At 35.7% G+C, this 18,956-nt stretch overlaps 1 protein-coding gene across 2 annotated transcripts in view; it reads left to right on the top strand.

Annotated features, from left to right (window-relative positions):
- Positions 1-17,672, top strand: part of sema3c.L (semaphorin 3C L homeolog) — an 87,468-nt gene extending 69,796 nt beyond the window's left edge. For both annotated transcript variants that reach the window (XM_041586545.1, XM_018252700.2), the window contains 6 exons: positions 4,101-4,189; positions 5,171-5,212; positions 7,717-7,874; positions 9,785-9,852; positions 14,470-14,600; positions 17,023-17,672. In XM_041586545.1, the coding sequence (XP_041442479.1) occupies positions 4,101-4,189; positions 5,171-5,212; positions 7,717-7,874; positions 9,785-9,852; positions 14,470-14,600; positions 17,023-17,433 (899 nt within the window). In that variant the 3' untranslated portion in view covers positions 17,434-17,672. The remainder of the gene's footprint in view (positions 1-4,100; positions 4,190-5,170; positions 5,213-7,716; positions 7,875-9,784; positions 9,853-14,469; positions 14,601-17,022) is intronic.
- The last annotated feature ends 1,284 nt before the right edge of the window (positions 17,673-18,956 follow it).

The following is an 18,956-nucleotide window of genomic DNA, read 5'->3' as shown; positions in this document are numbered from 1 at the left end:
ATCAAGACACATTTATACAGACATAGGCAGACAGTATTTAGGTTGTCCAACCTATTAGCCCATAAGAGAAAAAACAAAAAATTAAATACATACATTTATACATTTTACCATCTTTACAGAATTTAGTGATGTGAAATTATCTGCATGAGTCACATGTTTGTCTTATACACATCTGCTAACAGTGTGCAAAATATGAATTCCGTTCCCAAAAATGGATATGTACTTTTTAATACATCAGAGAACTGAAACTTCTGTGAAGTGCTGCCATCTCCTTGATCTTTCTTATACCGCATTGCATTATAATCTGCAAATTATTTTCTGTTTAAATCAGCATATAAACAGCTGTGTGTTTATAATCAAAATACACTGTACTGTTAGAATATAGAATAAAAAAGGCAAAGTAAATACGTTAATCCACATCTATAATAAAAGGCACAATCTTTGGCCAGGTGCAGTAATACATAGCATAATAAGATATATGTTTTAATGTAGGTGACCAGCAAATGCTTATTGGTTGATATAGGCGATTAGACCAGTAGCAGACTTTGCGCATTAAATTATATTTGCCCATTAGGTGGTTATATAATTAAAATTTGCTATTGGCATACCCCTGGTTCCAGCACTGAACACCAGTAGTAACCATACAGTTGGTAGAATTTATTGGTCACCTGTTTAAAGGCAAAAATGTTATTGGTTGTTATGGGTTACTGAGCCTGCGCAAATTTAGCTCCTTTTATTACATATGGAGTTAAATGTTTGAATGGTATCTTATAATTTGAACCAATACATGAGTTCTTTAGCACTGTTCCATAAAAAATAAGCTTTTTTAGACCTTGAACAAATTCATAACTTGAATGGTCTCTAAATTAAGAATCAGTGTGTTCGGGGTTAAGAACCAGAAAAATGGAGTTGATTGAGTTTTTGGCGAAAAAAAACTTGAACTGATCGAGTTTTCAAGCAAAACCCTCCAAAAAATAATTGAACCAAAACAAAATAGATTCTTGACTCAAAAATAACCTCAAAAACTTTTTTTGTGGAAAACACAACTCAAACCTTAATAAATATGCCCCTAAATGTTTTCAATATCTAAAGGTCTCATTACTTTCCAAATTGTTTTGGGTTAATTTCAATTTAAGGATATCGCTCAACCTAACGGGTATTTTAATTATATCATGTAAATGGGGCAATAGATTTTAGGAGAATTTTTTCTGAATAGGGTGCGTTAGTAGTCATTGACATATTTTCTGATTATATTGCACACTTCTAAGCACCCAAGTTTTAACAGTATATAAAACAAAAAAAAAACAATATTTTGTGTGTTAACAATGTTACCTATTATTATAAAAGCAAATAATTTACCTGGAGGTCTGAAATTGTATTATGTCCTATATGAGTACCTTAGTGCTGAATCTGCTGCAGGAGTATGCAGTTTACTGAAGTAATATTTTAGCACAGTGTGTGACCTCTGACTTGTTTGTCAGTCATTAAACCATAGTTTCAAAAATATCTAGGAAATCATATATATTTGCCCAATTATTACTCTACTGTAATATACTCCAAATTATGTTAATGCTGGGCTTTCAGGTGTATCTATAAGAGTAAATGAGAATTCTCCCAAAATCTCACCTTCCTAGTTTGAGAACTACTGCTCTAGAGGCTTTTGCAATGTATTGCAGAGACTAGAGGAATGTTCAGCGACTTGCTAGCACAAGCATGTGTGCAACGTATTGCAGAGCTAAAATGACATAAGATTGTCAAAACCCACTGGCAACTCTTAAAGGAATTGTTCAGTGTAAAAATAAAAACTGGGTAAATAGATAGGCTGTGCAAAATAAAAAATGTTTCTAATATAGTTAGTTAGCCAAAAATGTAATGTATAAAGGCTGGAGTGACTGTGGTGTGTAACATAATAGCCAGAACACTTCCTGCTTTTCAGCTCTCTTGGTTTACACTGACAAGTCACCCTGGTTACCAGGCAGAAACCAATAAGAGACTTGAGGGGGGGGCACATGGGTCATATCTGTTGCTTTTGAATCTGAGCTGAATGCTGAGGCTTAATTGCAAACTCACTGAACAGATATGTACCATGTGGCCCCCCTTCAAGTCACTGACTAGCTCAGAGTTATAGAGCTGAAAAGCAGGAAGTAGTGTTCTGGCTATTATGTTCGACATCCAGTCACTCCAGCCTTGATACATTACATTTTTGGCAAACTAACTATATTAGAAACATTTTTTATTTTGCACAGCCTATCTATTTACACAGTTTTTATTTTCACATTGAACTGTTCCTTTTAGTGCCACTATTACTTAATTTGCCTTTAAAGTCTTCATATGTGGGGTCTTAACCTTGAAAACATGGCAGTTGTTTGGTTGAGGCACGTTGTAATATTTTTGTCTTAATTAGATATGCTCTTTTAATGAGAAGGAAAGTAACTTGCCACTTAGGGGTGTCAAATGTTAGGCACCACCAAGTGATTGTCTTTACTTATCTGACACCCCAGGCTGGTGCTCCTATTAGCAGAAAAATCTGTCCTTTTCCTGCTTCTTCTTTCTTCTCATGGCTGTGCATGTGCAGTAGAACAAAAAAGCCAAACTTCAACTAAAAAGCAGACTTTTGTGTTCTACTGTGCATGCGTCTGCCCCGGTAAATTTGAAGAGTGAAGAAGCAGGAAGCGGATCGCTCGTGGTGCTCGCTGGGAGAACTCCTGGCTGGTGCAGTTTTCTGCTGATAGGAGCACTAGCCTGAGGTGTCCAGAAATTGGCAAATTACTATCCTTCTCCTTTAGTTTAGAGCTTCCACAAAGCTGTTATCAAATACATATACAGATTTTCTCTTAAAATGTTTTTCTTATTTTTCTTAAATAATGAATCTACAGTGCTGGAATACAAAGGATAGTGCAACAGAAGTAGATTCTAGAATACTTGGCACTTTAATAAAGGCTACTACTGTATCTATTTCTATTTCATAAGGAAGCAATGTGTTCTTTTGTGTTTTTTATTTTTTTACAGTGAGTTTTTTTGTATTTAAAGTAACCATTCTGGGGATGCTGTGTTAGAAAGTTATAAATGTGTGCTTAAACTCAGAATCTAGCAGACTGAAACAATTGCTAAATATTATTCTATTACAAGGTATGAGTAATTTCTTCCAGTGGAATTTCTGATAATTGCTTGGAAGGATTCTGTGTACCGGTAGTTGTAGAGGATAGCGTAGAGCTGAACTGGACATCTGGTGCCAATTAGAAATGTCCTTTAATGCAGTAACACTTTCTATAGTTGAGATGTTGCCAGAACTGTCTGTCACTACCTGTGGCCTGTCTAGTACCTAGTGTGGAAAAGTTAATCTTGTGCCAGCTGTACTGCACAGACTTCTATTTTAAACCCTACTTGTTTCAAGGCCAAGATAAAGATATGTTCTTTGCCTCTGTTCTTTAGTAGCTCACATACATTTTTTTAGTATTACATTTGTACTAAAAATGTGTTTTTTTTAATTTACTTGTTGGAAGACAAAATACTTTATTGGCAAATGGGTTTAGCCACGTATTCTTATAGCAGATTAATCACTCTGATGATTATACACATACTGTATAGACAGAATTGTACTTGCATTGTCTGGAGGCCTTTTTTATATACTACAACAGAACAACTATAATGTGCAACTGAACAGCTGCCATTAGCCTCACTTTTATCTGCAAGCAGTTACCCTTAATCTGTTGAGGGAAAATTAGCCTATCGAAGTCCAACCAAAACAAAACAAAATAGCCATTGTACATCAGATAAATCTGTCTTTTTTCTTACATATCCCTATATGACGGTATTCAATAATCAAACAATTATTTACTTTACCTTAAATGTTGTTTTGTGTAGTGCAAATCTAGCCAAGTAATTCACAAACCTAGGTGAGTTACCCACAGACAGCCCGCACGGTCAGGGAATCTGCAACTTTATGCCCAAACATGACCGCTTTGCGGGTAACCAACCCAATGCAGGACTCATGCATTGTACTTGCTGTTATGTCATCTTGTGGCCAATGTGATAAACTTGCTAACAGCAATTAAAATGTGAATTACTGTATCTTTTAAAATCTTACATTTACTTTTTAGACAAAGGAACTGTTCAGAAGGTTGTTGTTGTTCCTGCTAATGGTTCAGCAAGTGGGGAACTCATCCTGGAAGAAATGGAAGTTTTTAAGGTTTGTTATTATTTCCTAATATTAAATGCATGTTTATATAGATCTAACAGGTTGGCTGCTGAGAAAAGAGAGAGCTATGGTTAACTTGTATCTAACACTGAACCTTACAAATAAAAATGCTTCAAAAGTGTGCTGTTTTAAAACAAGCTTCGTGCTCATTTCTCAGGAAGATGTCATGACTGTATTTTACTAAAAGGTAATCTAGTCTAAACTAACAAATATGAGGAAATAGTGGCTGTCTAGTAACATTCCATTAATAAATGTCCCACATACAGTAAGTAATATGGTATTTCTTGACTGGTATGTGGCCGTTCAGCTTGTCTTTCACTAGAGAGTAATCCATCTGACATCAGAATAAAGTGATTCCATTTTAGCAGATAGTAATTAAAATGAATAAACCTGAAAAACGAATATGGCTAGAAATGCCATATTTTCTATTTCTATCCTACTTCTTTGTGAAGCTCTCAATAGACAACTTATGGAATCTGTGTAGAGTTTAGTGTTTTATAGCAACGATTTTAAAAGGTCCAAGCTGTAAGGGACATATTTTGAGTAGAACTAAGATGTACTTTCCTGATAACATGCATGTCCTCTCAAACCTGGCCCACGTGGCCAGTTCAGTGGTAGGCAAGGAATACTGATGACTTCTCATAGGTAAAAATAGATCCTGACAACCAGCTTTCCAACACACAGTACTGTTGGTAACTGTAGTTGCTTTGATGGATGTAATTATTATTTCTTTGCATTTATGAACACAATATGCCACTGACTATGTGATAAATGTCCCAAACAAACTGTCAACGTTTTGTTTATTTAACTTGATCTTAGACTGTCTAAATGGTATAGATTGAATGTCATATCTCCAGTATGCTTTAAATGCAAAGAAGTGAGTTATGTTATTCAACATAAATATTTAATACACAAAGTAAGAAATTGTTTTGAATTTTTAAGGTTTTCATTCAAAGCTCTTTTGAATTTTAGAGTCATGCTCCTATAACCTCTATGAAGATTTCTTCAAAAAAGGTAAATTTAGCTCTTTTTTAGGATGAATGTAAGTAACTGATATATTTATGTTGTATCATTGGTATATTTACATTTTTTTTGAAAAGTGCAAGAATGTGAGGACCTACCTTACAGTGAGAAAGTAATTTGTAATCTACTACTGGCTGCCTTTGTATACCATAAACAAGTGTTGCATATGTTTAATTTTGCAGTTTTCCTTAAAGGAACAGTAACATTAAAAAATGAAGGTGTTTTAAAGTAATATATAATGCAGTGTTGCCCTGCATTGGTAAAACTCTTGAGTTTGCTTCACAAACACTAATATTGTTTATATAAATAAGCTGCTGTGTAACAATGGGGGCAGCCATTGAAAGCAGAAAAAAGCAAAGATCAGTTTTACCAGTGCAGGGCAACAGTACATGATATTTTCATTACTTTAAAACACTTTCATTTTTCGGTGTTAATGTTCCTTTGAATCAACAATGATTTCTCTAACATATTCCTACATTTAATTTCTATCATAAAATACCCCTAGGATATAAATTTTTTCAATATTCTTACTAGTTTATTTTTCCCTGTAGGCTACTGTTTCCCCAGATGTCAGAGGTTTCTCAGATAGAGAAGCCTCTTTCTGTTTGCTGTCAGTGGACTGTATTCAGCTCTGACAGACAGGGGACTTTCCTGTATATGGCTGATGTCACACACAGTGCTTTCTCTACCAACAAATGGCATAGAAATCCTGTTTAAGTTCTCTTGTAAAAAATAAAACCATTGTATTGTACATAGTTTTTGTGTTATCTGCAAAGTAAACATGTGTCTTATATCCCAATTTCAACTTCAGTTGCTGCCTCAATGGCTCCATAATAACATATTATTTCAATGAATACAAATATAATTCACTTGGGGTGCCTATTGTATGGAAAAATTTGTGAAGGATCTCTACAGCACTGGATGATTGTTAAAACATGTATCTTTATTTATCCACATTAAAAGACATGCAGCATGCTCTGACTGACACGTTTCGGGTGTTTCCGCCCTTAATCACAGGCTTGATTGCCTACTATATTGCCCACCCCCACAAATTTGCTTTCCATTGTCCTTTTAGGTAGATGTACACGATTTAGTATGATCTGCCAATTCAGACTTTCATGACCAAAGTGTTCCGTTTTAGACTCTGTATGGGATCCATGAGTGGTCATACTGCACAGAAACTCTGCATGATCCAATTGTTGGTCTGATGACTATGTGGTCATATAAGCAAATTTTGTTCTCATGCTGACCTGGCTAAATAAGTGTATATAATTTGGCCCGGCTTATAAATATGCTCCCTTAAATACTGTATCTTATTAGTCATCTGATGAGCTGTGCTATCTATTTGCATCCAATTAAAGCACAGCTGAGACCTGTTTTAGCACAGCTGCAATTTATTCACGGGTTTTAAAAACTCTATGCTTTCAAAGCATTATTGACCAAGAGCTCATTATACAACAACAATATTGATAGTTTGCATTTTTTTTTTTGTTTGTTTGACATTTCTGGCCTAGACATTTCAGATTCATGATGTTGATTTTTGAGTTCCATTAACCGTTTCATTTCTAGTTTAATTTCCTTCTTTGTGCAGAGACATGCAACTAAACTGGTAAAAGGAATTGAGGATTTAAACTACGAGGGTCGATTTTCATGGTTAGGGAAGTTTTATCTGGGAAAAAACACCCTTGCAAGGAGACATGATTACATGAACATTATACAGCTGTCGGAGACTGACCATGGCATGGGTCCTGTGTAGCTGTTCTTGTTATGTTTCAACTACTATTATTTATTTAGAATGCACATAACATGATGTACACAAAATATCTGTTACTGTTGAAAAAGACAGAGTGAAATATGTGCAGTTTATTAGGTAACTGTGTCACGATTCTCTGCCTACACATGATTCTGTTCTGTCTAGCCATGCTTTAGACTGAATTAAAAGCCCACATTTTATCTCTGAATCAACCATCTCTGCATGTTGGCACTCTCTGAAAATCTTAGCAGTAGATACATTAATACTTTAACTCTTTATGCTAGGAATCATAGAATCTATTTCCTGACATGAGAGTAGCAGTGCTTTTTAGGTTGTGTGCTTCCATGTTTGAATTTGATCTGTGCTGCAAGTCATGTTATCTATCAACACAGAAACTTTGCAGTAGTAATACATTTTATTGTTTTCTAGGGATGTACTAAATATAGGATTTGGGTCCAAATTCATCTCAATCCCAGCATTTAAGCAGGATTCAGATTTAATCACATTTGAATTTGAAGTGTTAATGCAGGTTTAATCTGAAACCATTAAATTGTTCTCAAATTTGATTATATTAGGATTCTGTGTTTGGCTGAATCCAAAAATGATGGATTTGTTGCATACTTATTTTCAGTTGATCCATCATGATTTAAAACAGTTGAAACAAAACCAATTAAAAGATACAAATATTTTTGGTTATAAAATCAATATCTAACAGCTAATCTGTATTGTGTTTGCTTTACAGCAACAACTTTATGTAAGCTCAGAAGAAGGCATTACCCAATTGTCTTTACATCGCTGCCACATTTATGGTACTGCCTGTGCTGACTGTTGCCTTGCCAGGGACCCATATTGTGCCTGGGATGGAAAGTTTTGTTCCAGATTTTATCCATCAGGAAAAAGGTAGGATAATAAATGGTTGTTGGTGTCCACTATAGACAGTAACAGCTTATTATATTATGCATAGTGAATAATAAGAACATAACAATATCACTTTATTATATTGGGGGTTATTTAGTCGAGTGTTAGAGTTTTCTTTACCCTTAATGAACTTGAATTATCTCTGAACTCAAATGGTATCTAATTCAAGAAAAAACTCAAAAGGCAAAAACCTGAATGTGCGAGTTCAAGTCCCCCAACCTGTAGACACGAATTGATTGAATTTTCTGCGAAAAAAACTCAAACATGAAACATCAAGCAGGCTGTTAACCTTTTTAATAAATCTGCCACTAAGTATCATTTAAGGGTATGTTTTGCAGGATATTCATGGCTGTAGAAAAAAGTATGTTTCTGATGTTTACAGGTAAACAAGATAGAACTGCGCCCGACCCCCCAATCTCTGATGTCACAAAGGGGGTTCCATGGGTTTTGGGCTGACTCTCAGATTGCAAACACAAAAATAGGCAATAGGCCCTGGTGCAATGGCACCCCAGCACCCTTGGTAGTAACATTCTCGGGGGCCGTGGGCTGAGCTGAATTTATGTAGCAGAAAAAGGACAAATGTTTTTTCACTGGAGCGGCAAATGTACATGTTCGGATCTACACAGAAAGACTTAGACAGAGGCCTTTTACAAAGACAAATGTAGCCTGGGAAACATGTTTTGGATACAGGGATAGCACCTTGGCAGACAGAGTTTACTAGAAAAATAAACATGTTCAGAAGTTGTAGGGCTAATTTATGATCAGTTGGTGCTAAAATATGTGCACAATTGCACCCAATAAAATGGCATTCATAAATGTACATCTATATGCACTTATCTACACCAGTTCTATGTACCAGTTTACAAGTTGCACCTTATTGGTAAATCCAGTGCAATACACAGCATGCTGCAGGATCCTGGTACCAAACACCTGCCTTGACCGTGGTATGTCAACATGGTATTAAATACAGGTCTCTGTCTTTTGCCCTCAGTTGAAAGATATGTAAGGGTACACCCATGTACAGACAACTTATTGCCCCTTTACTTGCAGTTGCATCTTGTCGCAATCATTTCCTGAAGAACTAACAATGTGGATATATGATCTTGGGCACATACACGTAAATTATAGCAGGCGTGAGCATGCACACAGACGGACTCCCAATACAAGGGCTACTTAACTTGTTTACCAAACAGGCCCTGCTTTTTACATTGCACTTCTATAATATATATCATATAGATATAGTTGTGAAACAGAATCTGTAACCAGTTTAATGAACTGAAAATATTTTAATAACTTTACTATACTGTAATCTTGTTAGTTGAACCTAAAATATTTAAATATATTTTTATTGCAGTAAAATCATTTTAATGCTGTCATCCTTTTGCCTACTGGAATGTACACCTTTCTCACTCTTTTTCACAATCTTGCATGTTTTGTTTTTAAATAATTTATTGCATATTACCTTTTGCTATCACCTTGTTTTCTGCCTTCCACATGTATGGATGTACGGATGCTGGGTTTTCATTTGGAGGGGTTGAACTTGATGGACTTTGTCTTTTTTCAACCCGATTTAACTATATAACTATGTAACTTCTAGTTTGCCTTATTCACTTTCTCTCATGCTTTCTGTTGAATGTCTTCATTTTCCCATTTTCCATCCCTCTTCTCCCTTCTCGCTCCCTTATGGCCACTCTGCAGTTAAATTTCATTTTCTGATATCTTTTCCCTTTACACATATCCATTTGATATCACTTGGTGTCTTGTTTTTCACTTCAATGAGAGAAGCAGGAGTAATGTGTGACATATACATTTGGAGGAAAAGAGGAGTTTCAAAGAGATTCTAAAATTCTAATTAATGACATTTTCTTTTTAATTTACACCAAAATTCATAGGAGAAGTCGAAGACAAGATGTGAAGCATGGAAACCCAGTTACCCAGTGTCGTGGATTTAATTTAAAAGGTATGGTATCATATCCAAAAATGTCAGGAAACTATCTACCCCAGAAGTGGGGTTTGTTGATGTCCTATTTAACATTGCACTCCGTAGATTGCATTCATTTATTTTAACTATTTAACCTTTAAAATGCATGCAGCACTAAATGCTGGACTCCACTGCACCCATCAAACCCATTAATCCCATATTCCAGTTTTCTGATATATATATATATATATATATATATATATATATATATATATATATATATATATATATATATATATCTCCATCCATCCATCCATCCATCCATCCAAAGAAGATCAGCTCTCTCAGGGCTTAAAAATATGAAAAAGGTTTTATTGAAAATAACACAGCATAGGACTGGTTGGAGATAGATAGATAGATAGATAGATACATTCCAGTTTTCTGAGAATATATATATTAAGACTACCAGATTTAGCCTTGAATGTAATAGTTATGTCACATGTATGTTTTTGAACTGTTAAATTATATTTGGCTCTGGCAATAAAAGTATTTGTATCCTCAGAATTCCAGTAAGGAGTTTTAAGTTACACTAGTAGAAACTTTATGGGGATGCTAAAAGTTTGCATGCATGAGAGAGTATAGATATTTCCTGCTGTAAGAACATGTCAGGGAACTAGAATATCAAGGGGGTCCTTAATTTACAGAAGTAGTGCATTTAAATTCAGTGAAATGCACTTCAGACACAGGGCAAATAGTAGAAAGCCAGTGAATAAGCCAAAGTTAGAAAATACATGATGGGATGGCAAGAGTATATATTAGGCATCAAGGGGCACATTACCAAGAACTGAGAGCAACATACTTTAGCTTTTATTGTTTTTTAAATTTTTGTGATGCCAGATTATAAATTAGTTCTGCATGATTCACTTAATAAGGCAGATGTAAACTCTATGCCATTACTAATTAATATACTTTGTTAGCATTATTACTCCATTTAGATAAAAGAAATGAAACAGCTGCGCAAATGTGATTTATTTTGCCTGGCTGCAGGGTAATAATTGGTAGTTTTAATCATCTGAGGTATGGCACTTAAATCACCTACATCATACTTAAGTGTTTATTCTTGATTTTCCAGACCTGCTATGGGAAGGAATTTTGGTGCATTTTGTCACCACAACAAAATATGGGCAACAAAATTCCCATCTCTCATTGCCTTAATAGTAATCCTTGCAGCTGAAAGAAATACATAAATAAACTTTAATTATAGCACAGTGCTAAAACAAGCAAAACATTATCAGAGTTAAAGGGGATGTCCTTGCAAGTAATTCCAGAATATAGTATTTAAAAATATTCAATGGTCTTTTGTAAAGGGAATTGCTATTTATGGGCGTAACTACAGAGGAAGCAGACCCTGCTGTAGGGGGGGGGATTTATAGGGGGCCACATGAGACCCTATTTAACAAGCAATTTCAACATATATTGGTAAAACAGGACAACTGCTGGATATATCTAATATAGGTAAATCTAAAACAACTGGACTTGCTGAGTAATCATTGAAGACGTTTCACTACTCATCCGAGCAGCTTCTTCAGTTCAACTGACTGGTGTGGGAAGTTCTCGACATATAAACTCTTCCACTAATCCAATCACAATGGCCCATTGTAACTCTTCAAAGAGGTGACATCTGAAATTTACAGAGCTGTCGATTCTGTGTAGTTACTGTAATAGAATTACTCAGCAAGTCCAGTTGAAAATCTTCATAGTCTAACTGCTGGATATGTTTCTACTTTCTTTACACCCTGCTGAAAGTAATCAAACCTACCATTCTTTATGGCAGAGGTTGAAAGGGCAAGTATAGCCTGAAGATGAATATGGCTAGCAATGCTGTATTTTTTAAAATTAATTTACCATACCAGCAGCAGAGGTTCAGAAGCACTGTAATTAAACAATGCTGGTCTTTACAGTTGTCCACAGGGGTTCCCCATCTTGGTTACCGGTTAGCCATGCTTTCAATGTCATTGACACTGCACATTGTTTGTGTCCTCTCGGTAGTTGTTAAGAACCTAAGCCCTGGGGTTGTCAAAAAACTTCAAGAAACTTCAATCATACAAGCTGATGCTAGGTTTTTCAATTCTGAAGTAGAATGTATTGGTTTCTGAGATGTCATGTAATGTGAATTTACTATAAAGAAACCTTGTATTGTCACTATTATATTCTAAATATACAGTATATTTAGATATACCATTTCTATTATATATTGAGTCAGTAACCAAGCAACTGAAAGCATGTGTCGTCATCATCAGAAGAGCTAATGGGGAACTAAAGAGGAATTTTCAGATTTTTACAGCTTAAGGGCTGTGGTCAGTGTGGGCTGGTAAAGAATTCTGAGACAATATTTGTAGCATTTCTAACCCATGTCTTTGTAAAGGAAAGCCCTGGAGTTATAAACGCAGAGGCTGCATGACAAGTGATCCGAATGACCAGCAGCCAGATTACACTGGTTTAAATTTAAAGATTGGCAGAATCAGATGTAGCTGTGATTGGGTTAAAATGAATGAGTTATGGCAGGAAAAAGCAGCGGGGGGGGGGCGAGAAAGACAGGGATATGATGTCAGGGGAAGAAGCAGTTCATTTCCTTATCTTCTGAGCAGGTCCTTCTTTTTTTGCATATTTTGTTAAATGTCAGGAGCTTCTCTTCTTTATGTTCTCATATTATCTATTAATAACTGGATGTGGATGTATTCCTGCATATACTGTTATATTGTGGTTTCAGTACTGTTATACAAAATAAACAATGTTATTATTCATGTTAAATGAATGTCAAATGCTTGATCCATTAGGGTCAGGAAGGATTGTTTTCCCTCTTGAGGCATATTTGGCAGTGTCTTCAGGCTGGGTTTTTTGCATACAGTGAATATATGATAATGTATTTTATGTTTTATTTGTCACAGCAGCAGTAGGACCTTGCCAGAGTACTGCACAGGTAAATTTAGAAGAGGGAAAAAGGAGGTTCTCTCCTGTGACTGCACAGTGGGTTGATTGATACAGACGCTACTACTACTTGTGCTAGGTGACAGCCTGCTTGGATTTCCTATCATCGACACACTCCAGGGCTGCTGACCTTCTCTCATGGTGGGAGATGCAGCTCCTGCTTGTAGCAGAGTTTGGGGCCATTCTCTCTGTAGGTAGAGGCAGCCTAATACTGCAAGCTGGCAAGGTCCTATTTATTTGATAAAATGTTAATAAATGCTGTGGCCATTTTACACCATTTCTGGCTACTGGTGTTTCATTATGGTATGTAACAATGGTGTTCAATGGGAAGGCTGAAGGCAAGGGTCAGTTGAGGAGTCCCCTTGTCATGCTTTTAGAATCAGAGAAGCTTGTATCTGTAAGGCTGATTTTTATTTACGGCACTTCTCCTGGTGTTCATTGATAACTTGTTTTGCCAAAATCTTGTTTCAAACCCCAAACTTTAATATGAAGCTGATCTGATTTTTGATGTTATAATAATATCTTCATTGCTGGGACAGTTTTCCTCTAGATACTGGAACTTTGTAGTTGTGCCTCCATCTAGCCCAGTCAAGTTATTCTTCTCGTCTCTCAGCAAAATGACTTTGTACAGAGCTTGCTTTGTGTATGGGGGTATTATGAATACCTTATGCATTTGGCAGGTAGTTATCCTGGCATTCACTAAACTAGGATCGCATCTGTTAGTCAGCTAGATGTAAATTCCTGTATGATCCTTCACATTAGTGAACCCATTTTCACTTTTCCAGTGTCATAAATTTTTACACCTCTCATGCCAGCAACCTGGCATTGAATATGATGATGAAGTATTTATGTATGGCTGCTCACCAATAACAAAGGCTATGGTTTCCATGAATTGTATTTGTGCTGATGTTATTGTTAAAACTAAAGGCATGCAATGAAGAAAGGGCTGTCCAGATAATTATGACCACATAAGTATTCCAATAAGTTTGGCTGTATAGGGTATCTTGCAAATTGGCCCATGTGCCAGCTTAAAAAGCATTTTAACATGGCAATAAGACAATTATTGCGGTTTAGATATTTTAAAAAAACAAATAGATATATAGTGAGAATAATGTGTATTATTGAATCATATTATGTCAAGTGCTAGTTGTACTGATAAATACAATGATCAAGACAAACCAATAATAATTCATTGAAATGTATTACAGCAGAATACTATATAGAAATCATTGGAACATTTGTGTAGATCAGCGTGGTGTCATGACTTTGTTCCAGATTTTCTTCTGTTGATTTTTAATATGTGCTTTTGTGATTTAACAGCTAGAACTACTTTCAGGTTCAGTATAAGAGTGATATATAAGGTTACACATTTATAGCTTGCCCAGTAATGTTTTGGAATAAGAACAAATAATCCCTCAGACCACATAGTCTTAACATGCTGCGGAAATTCCTATAACCAATATCCTTGGCATTTTACTTTATATTTAATTTTTCCAGGCTCCATTCATCACTTAGTAACAGTTGATTTTGTAATCATGGGTTCTCTAGCTAATGATGGCTTTAAACATATGATGGTGCTTCCTCAACATATGTACCGTGTAGATGCATGTACAGTATGTATATGATGCCTTGCTAGACATTTCAACATCCATTTTTTTTCCTATTTAGGATATAGGAACACTGCAGAAATGATTCAGTATGGGGTTAGAAACAATACAACTTTCCTGGAGTGCATTGCTAAGTCTCCACAGGCTTCTGTCAAGTGGCTGCTGCAGAAAGATAATGATCGGAGGAAAGAGGTGAGTTGTAGCACCAAATTCACTTCAAATTCACATGTTTATATACAGGCAACAATGTTTCTTATGTTTTGTATCTTGAAGCTCTGCAAGTATATGATATATAAATGTTTTTTAGCAGACAAGGTTCTGTACGGAAATCCAAATTACCGAAAGATCCCTTATCCAGAAAACCCCAGGTCCTGAGTATTCTGGATAACAGGTCCCATACTTGGATTACATATCTCCACACACAATATACCAAAAAGCTTCCAAGTTACATATCAATAAGATGAATTAAAAAAATGCCATTCTTATTTAGGGCATTTTATCCTGTTCTGCTTCATGTAGAGAAATACAATAGTAAATTAGGTTAGAGTTTTTATACACAGAGGCGTAACTAGAGGGGGGCAGGCCCTGGCGCGGGACGTGCAGCCGGGCCCCGCCCCCTCCGTACGGCCAGAAACGGACGCAAAACTGAGTGGTGCGCGAGCTGCCGGGGGGCACTGAGGGGGTGCGGGCCCTGGCCCGCTCGCACCCCCTGCTCTCCCGGTAGTTCCGCCACTGCTTATACAGTTAGGCTGCTTCTATGCAGAAAGAGGAGCAAATAGTATTGTTTCATTCAGCTATAGCAGTGCTGTATCAGATGTATGCTGAAAGCTTCACAAATTGATGGAAAAAGTAACTAATAGTTGTCATGTTTAAAACACACTGGGAGTTTTTAATTAGGAACTGCTAAACATTCAAACGTTTGCGAATTGAATCACAGTGTTGTTTATTCCTATTTTAGCAACATTTTAAAATGAGGATACACTTAATCTGTAAATAATCATTTATCATACAATTTCTGGGACATTAAAGGGCACCCAGCGCAGTACAGGCTGAAAGACACTTGTACAAGTCTCCGTTAAAAGCAAAAGAAAACAACTGCCGGATGATATCATTACAGTCGGCTTTGAAGATCTTTGTTCGTCAGTTGGAAACCCATTTGTATGAGCCAGATGTTAATAAAATGATGTCAGTCTGTGCTAGCAGCCAGTGCACTTGAAGCCAAAAAAAGCTCTTGAGTCTGTTCTTTACGTCAGGTGCTGGTGTCATTAGAGTTCACTTTCTAAAATTGACGCAGAAGGAAATTTCACATCATTTTGCCTTTATTGTAAATTAGTACTCATTACACTGGTCTATTTCTTTAAAAAAGAAATGATATGGGGTTCATTAAGTGAATGCTTTACATTGGCTTAGGGCTTGAAGAAGCATCCAGTTTACATTTAGTGCACTCAATTCATAACTAGATAAAGCCCTACCAAGTATATTGCGGTTCTCATATGCTACTTACTAATTCAACAGACAGAAATGTTTAGCTTCTCCTTGTACCTGATTGATTTGCAGTTTTTGGCAGCTCCTTAAACTGCTTACAAAAGCATATGGATATCTGACAAATGCCTCACTACAATCACATATGTAAGCCTAAAAATAAAGTGTCTGAGATCTGGTTTATTAATTTCTGTATTTGGCTTTCCTTATCCATTTGCCTTTGTGAGGATAATCATATTTTGTAGTTATATTGGCATGATTGCATTTTTTTTGTTTAATACTTTTATTGCCCCAGATACCTTATTTCCTTTCTTCTAAAATATATTTTTGAAACAAAGACCCTCCTTGTTAATGATTCTAAACATTTTGGAATTGCAGACTGTTCCAGCTTGCCTTAAATCATCAACTATACTTTCTGCCTAGACAATACCAGCATCGTCTGGAAATGAGACCTCAGAGTGCCAAATGTTAGATCAAACTCAAATGTACTTTGCAGAAAAAGATCTAAAGTTCATTCTAAGATTCAGAACGTGCCAGATAAAAGCCATACTTGATAAAGCCTTGTGTCAGAAATAAAAGCACAATGGTGCCTTTGTTTAGGTCAGTCTACAATGCATAAAATATATGGCTGTGCTCTTTTCAGTACTTATAAATTATATTGTTATTCTGCTTTATACAGTATTCTCATTCTCTATTAAAGGAGTTTTCTTTATGTGATACAGAATTGTTAATTTGCAGTTTGTTTATTAAAAGTATTGGTTCAGTTGAGAACATTCTGCAGACTTTTTTCACTGAGGATTATGTTGCGAATTTGAAACAAATAAGCAGTTTTTTAAGGTAGTAGAAAATTTGTAACTTTTCAAGCAACCTTTTCTCCACCACAGATTCTAGACACCTAAACTTTGCACCTTTTTATTGTACTATGTGCTGTCATTTTTGGAAATGATGGCATTTTTTAGAATGAAGTGCTGTTTGTTTTTTTGCTTTGTATGAGTAACACATTTAGGAGTGTTGTCTGTCTTTGATTTTTTTTTACAGTATCCACTGTGGATATTTGTTTTTCAGGGTAATAATGGTGGTACTTGGGAAAGTAGGGACTGGTTCTTAATCTCTTATTCCTTATCAATTACAGGTGAAATTAAATGAAAGGATCATTGCTACTGGTCAAGGACTCCTTATTCGCTCTGTCCAGGAAATGGATGAAGGTCTCTATCATTGTGTTGCTACAGAAAACACCTTCAAGCAGACAATAGCGAAGGTTAATTTGAAAGTTCTAGAGCCAGAGCTAGTCACGTTCATGACTGACAAGTCTCAGTGGCTTTGGGCCAGCACTTTGAGTGGAATGCAGTTCCATCCAAAAGATCTCACAGGTGCATTTAGTCATTCGGAAATGCAAATAATTAACCAGTACTGCAAAGAGAGTCGGCAGAAAACACGTCAAGAAGCAGAAAGTCAGAAAATGAGAGGGGACTATAGCAAGTTAAAGGTTCTTTTGAACACCAGAAAAAGTAGAAATCGAAGAAATCATTTCCCTGGATCATAGGCCTGCAAGTTTCCCTGTTTATGGCGATACTATATTTTTGTTCTTTACAACTGTTGTAAGTGAAAATACTTAAACTATGGGATATTTATAAGCACAACATCTATTGAATAAACATCTCAGACTGTCCTTTTAACACCTACAGTAATTTGCATGGCCCTAAAGCATCCAACGCCATACCGATTCCTTAACCTTATTTATTAGATTGCATTTCAGGTAGAAAATAAAGTGAATTTTCAGTATTTTTGTCTGAATGCACACTTATGGTCTTTGTTTTGTTTACAGATCTAACTGTAAATCATAGGGTTCAGCCGTTGCATTGGGGTTGTTTAGAAACCAGTCATTTGTTAAACAAAAATAAGAAAGTAACATCAAAATTGCTGTCATAAATTATATTACCATTATTTGAGTAACATTTTGTCTAGGTTGGTACATTATTAAATGGATTGGAATGAATAGCAATGTTGGAATCTGGCAAGCACTACTGGTTATCAGTTGGCTGGAACATGGCTGAAAATATGGCTGTTAAGTTAAGCACCTGGTTGAAATTAAGGGGCAGATTTATCATGGGTCAAATTTTGAGTTGATGGGAGTTATTTCAAACTCCACCAAATTACTCCAAACTGTTACTTGGAGGTCCCCCATAGGCTAAAACAGCAATTCGGCAGGTTTTTTTAAAGAGACAGTTCATGATAAATTTCGATATTTAAAATGATTTTTTTTCAAATTCGAATTTGGACTATTCCCTAGTCGAAGTACACTAAAATAACCTCGAAATTCAAATATAAAAATGAGATTTTCCAATTCGACCCTTGATAAATCTGTAAAGTGTGAGGATCTAGAAAGTTTTTTTTCATAGTCTTAACCATTTTTAATCTGTAGAATTTACCAAAGTATATTATTTATGGCATAATTTTATAAAACATAAATGTATTATTTGTTCTCAAACTGTGCTCACAGCACCATTATTTGACTTAATGCATCTTACCTTTTTATACATTTCACTATATACAGTAGTGTTGCTTTTGTGTAGCAAAGGCAGTATTTCAAAGGGAGCAATATGTGTTTTGTTTTGGGATGTAACACCTTTCCCTCTCACTCACCATTTCTATTCACATATTTGTGAAAAGAAAAAAACAGAAGTGCAGTGCAGGACCAGCAGCTGGTAGGCAAATAATCAGTAAGCCAATCAGTGCGGCTCAGCGAGCTGCTTCTATGTAGAAGATATTCACATTTTAAGAACCACTGATTAAACCAAGACCACAGTGCATCCACCTATTTTAAAATCATACTAAAATAATGCAATTTGTGGGGGTTCTGTTTCATAAAATTTCAAAGTCATAATGTGTATTTGATAGATGGGGTAGACTTTAATCGTGACTTTGGTGCACATAACATACAATTCAAATGTGCCAGATGCTTCAATTAAACTTTATCCATTTGTTCATAAAATATCCAAATCCTATAACATACTCATTTTAATGCACTGTCTTTGTTTTCATATATCCAGCTTTTCTACTTAAGTA

Source organism: Xenopus laevis, chromosome 3L (assembly GCF_017654675.1).
Source record: "Xenopus laevis strain J_2021 chromosome 3L, Xenopus_laevis_v10.1, whole genome shotgun sequence".
Taxonomy (NCBI): domain Eukaryota; kingdom Metazoa; phylum Chordata; class Amphibia; order Anura; family Pipidae; genus Xenopus; species Xenopus laevis.
Note: the sequence above shows the minus strand (reverse complement) of the source record. Positions and strands in the feature narration are given on the sequence as shown.